The 8740-nt window shown below is 46.6% G+C and overlaps 1 protein-coding gene across 1 annotated transcript in view; it reads left to right on the plus strand.

The window, feature by feature from the left end:
• The window catches only part of GALNT17 (polypeptide N-acetylgalactosaminyltransferase 17), a 217277-nt gene that overhangs the window by 5818 nt on the left and 202719 nt on the right, over window positions 1-8740 (plus strand). Inside the window, exon 2 of the mRNA XM_025215025.1 lies at window positions 7498-7664. Coding sequence (XP_025070810.1) covers window positions 7498-7664 — 167 coding nt within the window. The remainder of the gene's footprint in view (window positions 1-7497; window positions 7665-8740) is intronic.

Here is an 8740-nt window from a genome sequence, read left to right on the forward strand (position 1 = left end):
TTGATTTTCAGTGTTCTGATTTAGATCTTACAAGCAGGTGCCATAGCACATTTAACTGTGAAAATAGCATATAGTAGTAAAAATATCATGGGGGTAATGTGCACTAATGAGCTAATATCACTTATTTGCCAACAATTGTACCACGCTTTGCAGATGTTAAGTGTTCATTAAGTGCTAAAGATAGCACATGAGAAACCAACTCTCGGTGTGAATCTGTCTCCCAAGTCTGGAGGCCAGATTTCCCACTGGTCTAAAGTGACACAACTCCAGTAACTTCCAGTTTCAGCTTAGGTTTGTCCGTGATGGATGCTGATTATCATGGCCTCCAAGTACATATGTAGGAAGAGGACTTGGGGATATTAAATGGCTATTTAATTTAGCAGAAAAAGACATTATGAAATTACAAGGTTGGAAGCTGAAGTTAGACGCATTCAGAATGGTAACAAGGGGCACATTTTTAACAGTGAAGGTTATTAATTAGTGGAACAACTGACCTGGAATCAGAGTGGACAGTCGATCACTTGCCATCCTAAGTCAGGACTGGACATCTTTTAAGACTTTCTTACGCTCAATCTAGAGTTGCAAATTTGAAATTATTGGCTGACATTCTTTGGCCTGTGTTACGGGCCTCAGTGTTCATAATGATCCCTTCTGGTCTTAAAAGTCCTTCTATCTATTTGCATTAATAATGAGCAGGTATCCACTTTTCCCTGCTAAAAAAATCGCAAATTATCTGATAAAAAATTGCACCGTCTCTGACTAAAACCCCCAACATTTGTAATTAGAATGGAAGGCCTCTCGCTCCCCTCCACAGCACCCCCCCAGCCTTGCTGGTGCCCCTTACTCCACCCTCACCCCCCACAGCCCTCTGACCCTGCTGAGACAGTGGGAGCTGCTGCAGCAGAGTGGAGCCCGGCTCCCGCACTCCCCGCCGGTGCCTGTTGCCTGCTGGCTGCAGGCTTGGGCAGGGGCTGGCTCTCCACCACTGTGTTGTGCACTCCTGGGGGGGAGGCTGTTCCCCCCAGATCTGTGTGCAGGACAGGGGCGGGCATGGACTGCCCACTGGGGGCCCAGGCTCTCTGTCATGCTGCCCTCCCCTGGGGCCTCCGCAGCCCAGCGGGTGCAACCCAGCACTGCAGAGTACAGTGGGACCATGTGGGGATCTCCTTGCTGCTGCAAGCTCTGTGCTGCCCTGGCATCCCCTGCCCACATGGCAGCAGCGAGGGGCACTGCCCTGCCCTGTCGCCCCTGCAGGTAAAGGATGGCTTGCCAGGCCAACGTGGAGCTCAGTGGAAAGGAGATCCCTGAGCGGCCCTGGTGTTCCCTGCAGTGCCAGTTGGCACCCGCTGGACTGCGGAGGTCCTGGGGGAGGGCAGCAGAGTGGGGAGCCCAAGCCTGCATCGGGCAACCTGTGCCCATCCCACGCACAGATCTGGGGAGCACGGGTCCCCCATTGGGAGTGCGCACAGGGTGGGGAGCTGCCCCCCTTCCCTGAGATGAGCCACCCGCAGCCCCATCCTATTCCCTGCTGCGGCCGCACACTGTGGCCCCAGCTGGGCAGCAGCCTTAACCCCAGCCCTGCCCAACTCCCTCCTTTCCTACCTATGGGGACCTCAACCTTCCCCCGCAACTTACCTGCAGGAGCTGCTCTTCAGGCTGCCTGGCAGCCATGTGCATATACATGCACATGGCACCACCTGCCTGACTGCCCTCCTCCCGCTCCCTCTCAGCCCCTTGCAGGTGGGAACTCTGCCAGCCTGCAGAGAGCTCTTTGCAAAACTGCAAAATCCATGGGTTTCTCTGTTAAAATGAGAGATCCATGTTTTCCTCTGGGAAAAGGTAAAATCTGCAGTTTTCTCTGTTTTTTCCATGGGAAATGGAAAAGCCGGATCCTTGATAAAGAGGAACCTCCAGTGCTGCATGGTTCAGCAGTGTTTAAGTTTATCCTTCCATAGCAAAGTGCTTGGCCACAGTGTCTTGCTGGAAAATTTTGCAAAAACAGGTTTTATTCTATTTCCTCCTCTTCTTTTGATTGGTCCAGAATTATCATGAAAATATTCCTGCCCTGATATTCAGCATTGTTAATTGCTAGGCCCTGAGAAGATGCCAGGTATGTGTACATATACATACTTGATCTAGGATTAAGGATGGAGTAGCTCTAAAATCTAAGATCTGGATGCTATAATACATCTTAAATTTCAGATTTGGGCTTGTACAGTGGGACAGGTCCTATATAAGTAGATATAGTTGACATCTATCCTATATAAGTAGATATAAGGTTACTGAAGAATTTTGGATTTGGATCTGAATTTTGTAGCTTCAAGCTGGAGTCAGTCATCTTAAGCAATGCCTAAAGAGTATGCTTCCTCCTGTAGAAATAATATTGGTGCAAAAGACAATTCTGATAACTTTAGACCCTGCTAAAACATAGCAGTGTTGTTGGGCTTTACCTGCAAGCCCCTTTTAATCTGGTACTGCTGGGCTTCTTGACACGATGCTGGCCAACGAAGGCTCATTCCTCTCTGCTAATTAAAGATGGAGTTAAATCAACAGATATTTTACCTCGTAGGCTTCTCTGTCTTGTAATCGAGCTTGATTTATAACTCCACGTCACAATAAAAAGGTCATCTCATCTCATGGTTCGTGGCATAGTCCTGCTACGAGTTGTATAAAAATTCTTGCATATAGGGTCCTTTAATACCCCGGTGCGTTAGAGAAGTCCCACTCAGCATCTACCAGAAACAGCGCGGAGCCAAGGCAGCATGCATAACCTGAGAGGCCGATGCCTTGGTAGGGTACGGTAAATCCTATATACCCAGACTGATATCTCAGAAGCCTCAAGAATCATTTGGAAGAGTAGAGCTGTCAACCTCTCTAACCACAGCTTGTAAATATTCGGAGCCACCTGATCTGCCTGACTAAAGCAGTGTTCAGATCGGTACTTTTTTTTTTCTTTTTTTTTTCTTTTTTTTTAAGTGCTAAGGAAAAATAAAACTACCTCCTCTAGAACGGAGCAGTCATTATCCCTGCTGCTTTTAACAAGTTCTCCATTGGCCCCTCTAATTATGTCTGAGCTCAAGCACTGTGTTTTTCTTTATCTTCTTTACTTTGGCCCCATGAGAGAACAAAAGCACCAGGTGTTTTCTTGAACACATGAATATTTGTTGATGCGTCAGCCTGTCAATAATAAACTATTGCTGTGGAGCCTGGAGGAGTTGAAGAACAATAGCACATGGCTGCAGGCAGAGCCTCACATAAACCAGCTGCTCCTCATGCCACAAGTGAAGGAAGCACACTGAAAGAAGACTGACACTGGATTTTGTTGGAACTAGTTGGAGATTAATTCTGTTTTACATTGTTACTCCCCTCCCTAGCATGGCTGCAGCCACAGCAACCGGAGATCTCTGTGTTTATGCTCCAAGCTTGTCTTTTGAGAATTGCAGCATTATAGATATTAGCAATAGCGGTATGTGAAGTGCCTACACTGTTCACTGGCTGATTCCTTCTCCCATTTTCTCTACCCATTTGCCCACAATATTTGGAGGCAGAAGGAATGCGATAGGAATGATACAAAGGTGAATAGAAAGTAACAATGGGCTTGGTTTGGGCGCTTCTTCAAGCCACTGATCACAAACTGAGCTGGGGTTACCACCAGAATAGCTTGTCTCAGGGAGTAGCAGTGCAGAAGTATGAACAACTAAAGCAAAATATTATTTCTTTTCCTTCCCTCCTGCCTCCCTTTCTCCATCTACCCAACATAATATGTAGAGGGACAAACAGAAAGCATTTTTTAGAATCTCAAAATGGGTTTAGTTGAGTTTGACTTTTACACATCCCAGTCAGCTGAGATGCAATAAGCCCTGACCCAAACCTTTGTTCTGAAAACACCAACTAAACCCTGGGGATTTCACCAAAAAGTTCAGCTAACAAGTTTCCACGTCCTAGTTACCACCTGGGAACCACAGCACGGGACATATTTTAGAAGGAGGTGGTTATGAAAATTCAAGGTCAATTCTGAGTTTACCCCTTCACTAATGTTCTTGCAGGACTGGAAAGAAATAGTTTCCCAAAAGCTGTTTAGCATCTGTTTCTATTGAGGTAGGTTCAGAGGAGGAAGGCAATAGTTACAATGGGAAAAATATGGATTCATCTTCAACTGCTTGTTCAATGAGAAAGCTTTATAGGTGTACTCTCTGGTAATGGTGTCGTTACAAAAATCTTTCCAATTTCCTCCATCTCATTTTGGAGCATAAAGGATGTTTGTTGCTTCCCTAAGAAATAGCTAATACAATTAAAAAAATGTATTAATGTTATTGTTGGTCTGTAATTTAACTGTGTAGTTACAGCTTTTACGTGCTTTCTTCTCTCTAGTTGTCTGTCAGGCTTCACTTGGTAAATAAATACTAACTGTACTGCAGTTAATACTGCTGGATGTCCCATGTTAATTGATCACAAATGTTGAAAATTGATTTTTTTTCATGGAATGGCAGCTTCCTCCTTTTCCTTCTTCCTTCCTTTCCTGTCCCGAGAGCAAGAGAATTTGCATAAATTAACCCCTACACTTCACTATCCATTGTATGTATGTATTTAAGCGTGCATACATGGAACACACAGAAACACAAGGTTTATGTGTCCATCTGTAGAAAAGATTAGCCACATCTGCAGCTCCTGTAAGCATGCCACTCCTCCCAGCGTGTACTTTGGGCCAGACTTTCAAGTCTAGGGACAGACATTACATATAAACCAGTTTAAGTGATCAGAAACTGGTTTAAACCTGTAACAGAACAGAAGTTCAGTGCACATAAACCAGTTTGAAATGGCTGAAACCAGTTTGAGATAAACCTGGTTGAATGTAGCATCAGACTTAACTGGTTTGGCTCAAACCGGTTTATGCAATGTCTGTCCCATACCCCTTGCTGGTTTAAGTTAAACCAGACTCCCCCAGCATCCCAGCATGCTGTCTGGGCTGGGTGGGGCTCTCTGCTCCACAGCAGGGCTGGTCCCTCCCCTCTGCTGCCTCACTGGAGCTTGGCAGTCCCTGCAGGCATCTGCCTGGCTTCTGCTCCCCTGCTACCCATGCCACTCTATGCTAAGCAGGTATCCCCTGTCCTTCATAGACACATCAGCATTAGCTAGCAGACCACTTGCTGGCTAGAGTCCATGCTGTGGGAGACGACAGAGGCAGACAGGCTTTATGGAGCTATTCAACAGGTAGCTTAATATCCTTCCTTGGAGGAGAAAACTTAATGTCCTTCCTTGTTTAACAGCTGTTTGCTCCCTCCCCTCCCTCTCACCACTCCCCGCTAAGCAGGAATTCCCCCCTCCCCTCTGCCTTGCAGAGTAGGTATCTGTGTATTAGCTAGCAGACCACATGCTGGGTCTGTGCTGAATCAATAGGCAGAATCAACAGGTAGCTGGTAATGTCTTTCTGTTTTTTTTAATCGGATGATAAACACTGAGATAGGGGTGACACTTATCAGCCCCCGCACCCCCGGCTTGCTTGCCTGACTCTTTGCTGCAGACAGTATACAGAAGCAGGGAGGGAGAGTGAAAAGCTCCTTATCGTCAACAGATGCATGCACTGCACACACCCGCTTTTCCTCAGTGCTGGCTGGGGCTTGGGGGCTGGCAACACTCCCACCCCTTGAGCAGCCAGCTGGGAAAAGCCTGGGACTGCAGGCAGGCTGGGGGTTCACAGCCCTCCCTCATCAGAGCCTCCTGCTGGGACTTGGCCACACTGCTCAGCTCAGCTCTGCAAGGGAAGGGAGGACTGCTCTAGCACCCCCTTCCCCCACTCCCCCGGCTTCCAGCCTGAGCCACTGCAGGCATGTGCCTGAATTTTCTCAGTCCAGAGGGATTGTCTGTATGGCTGGAAACCGGTTCAGCCTAGCCAGGTTAGACTGACTTCCAAAGGTTGAATCAATTCAGGCTCAGGCTTTTTGAATGTCTGTCCCTAGCCCAAAAGAGTTCAGTCTCTACTGTGCAATGACCATGCTGACCTCCTTTCAAAATATGGTCCATACTGGTATATCATTGTGGTTCCCAGTAGGTAACTAGGAAATGGAAACTTGTTATCTGAAATTTTTGGTAAACCCCAGGGTTTAGTTGGTGTTTTTGGAACAAAGAATTGGGTCAGGGCTTGTTTTATCCCAGCTGATTCACTTGGCCCTAACAGTGAGCTGTCCTTTGTAGTTCACAGGGTCAGACTTTCGGTCCCAGCGGTCTCTTTTTGGCCTTATGATTTTATGACACTAAAACCTTATGACAGAATCATCTGAGCATGATTAGTAGTGAAGGAAATTATTCTTTATCTAGAGGGCTTATAGAAAGGCTGGTAAGATAGGAATAATTACCTGAATTTTCAGAGTTCCCTTACTATCAGGAGATTCCAAAACCTTTACTCCTTTTTTGACTTCTGATAGACCTTATTGTATCACCCTGCTCACTTTGAAGTGGTCTTGACTGCGTTCACCTGTTTGCGTCCTGTGAAGAATGGATTAAATTAAGGCTTTTGGATAGGATCAAGTGCAGCACTAATTTATTATCTTTTGTGTGTCACTGAAACTATATCCTGTCCTGGTGGAAACATAGATTTAATTATCTGAAAGTTCTTTGCCACCTCTAACTCCTCAGTCCTGCTCACAGTCACAGTTATAGTCATTTGTGGAACAGAAACCTCTGGTTTGTCAGTAATGAGTTTGGCTGCAAAGTGAAAACCTCCCAGATGCAGGATGGAGAAATGCAAATAAATACATGCCCAGCCACAAAAGCAAAGCTTGTTTAGAACAATTAAGGCTGGAAACATAGGGGATAATTATAAAATGGCATAAAAAAATCACGTACCAGCTTGGAAGTGCAAAGATGCCAGTTCAAGGTGACACTCCAGTCCAAAGCATGTTCCAGCAACAGGAAAAATCCTTTTAGAAAAACCAGTATTAAAACTTTGATTAAAAGTGTTTGACCAGAGGTCATGTTAAGTTCATTGTGTTTTAGAAGTACCAAAAAGCAAGCAGAAGGAGATATACTAGTGCAGCTTAAGAACATGGCAAATATCTGAGCACCATTAATCTTAAAACAGACTGTGAATGGAGGCTTGGCTTGAAATTACAGTCAGAGGCATTTTCCACAGTGAAAGCCACCTTTCCCGTACTGTACTTCTCCGTGTGTGTGCTTGCACATATATGCATCCAGGATTTACCCGACTCCAGCTAATTGAAACTGATTAGCTGATTTTCATTTATGTTTTTGAGATTCCTTAGAAGCAAATTCTCCCTAGGGGTGCCAGCCTCAGTCTAAACTCCAGTGCAGAGGGATGCATGCCTGAAATGTGGCACGTGAACAGTACAGAGGGTTTGCCAAAACGTATGGCTTTGTAAAGCTGTAGCACTTGATTAATTGCCCTATGCAGTAGCTTGTGTTTGCGCAGCTTCTAGCACGGCTGTGGTCCAGCCAGCATTCTGCTAATCCAGTGTCTCTTTGTGTTCCTTCGTGTTGCAGGTGTAAAGAGTTGAAATATGCAAAGGATCTGCCCCAAATTTCCATTATTTTTATCTTTGTGAACGAAGCGCTGTCGGTGATTCTGCGATCCGTGCACAGTGCTGTTAATCACACCCCAGCTCACCTCCTGAAGGAGATTATCCTTGTGGATGATAACAGCGATGAAGGTAAGCAGGGCTGTGCTCTTTAATCCTAGAAAATTCAGCGGTGCGTTTTTACTCTTTTTCATACATAAAGCCACATAAAGAGGTTCAGCTTCATAGGAAAACAGTGACTCCAGGACACAAAGTACCATATGACTTGGAAGATGAGGCGCTTTTCAACATATGAGCCTTTCTACCCATCACTCAGCCACATTCATTTAGTTTCAGTGCTATAAGCAGAACAAAACCCATCCAAACCTCCAATTTGACTTTTAAATGCATTTCCAAGCAGTGTGTGTCAGAGGAATAAAAGAAACCATCAACCAAGTTGAAGAGAGATAGTATCCTTGTTGCTATCATCCTCATCACAAGAGCACCAAAAAATCCCAGATGAATTCGTGAACTTAGCACTATGAATAATATTCTAAACACTGTAGAAATGCATAGTAAAAGGCAAGTCCCCAAAGAGTTTATTGTCTACATATACCACATTTGCTCTAATCCAAAATGAGGGTTTTTTTACCCATTTAACATGGGAGGGGAAAAGCCCCCTCATTTTGGATTCAAGTACAGGGTGGTTGGGGTGGGGAGGGGGGCAGCAGGCAGTTGCTGCAGCTCTGGCCCCTACCCACGGTTGAGGTTGGAGCTGCAGCCTGCCACCTCTGCCCCTGTTGCCTCTGCCCCCCCACCCCCACCATCCCCTGCCTCTGCCCCATCTTGTCTGTCCCTTCCCTGCTGGTGTGGCCAGCTGGGGCCTGGAGCTTTGGCAGGAACTGCTGCCACTGCTACTACAAGGTTGGGCTGAGACCAGAGCAAACACATACTCCATGCCCCAGCCTGGAGCAGGACCAGAGCCATGTTGGAGCCAGAGTGAGGGTAAATGGTGGGGGCTGGGGCACAGATGAGGGGTAGAAGTGGCAGAGGAGCAGTCGGGGCAGACAGCAGCAGCAGGAGGCAGGCAGTGGCAGGTAGGTGCAAGCGGGGGTAGGCATGGGAGGACAAATTGAAAGGGACAGGGAGGGCAGGTGACCAGGGAGGAAGCAGCAGGAGGAACAAGTGGCAGGGGGGGGGGGGGGGGGGGGGGGGCGCAGGGGGGGGGG

Source organism: Alligator sinensis, unplaced genomic scaffold, assembly GCF_000455745.1.
Source record: "Alligator sinensis unplaced genomic scaffold, ASM45574v1 scaffold1227_1, whole genome shotgun sequence".
Taxonomy (NCBI): Eukaryota; Metazoa; Chordata; order Crocodylia; family Alligatoridae; genus Alligator; species Alligator sinensis.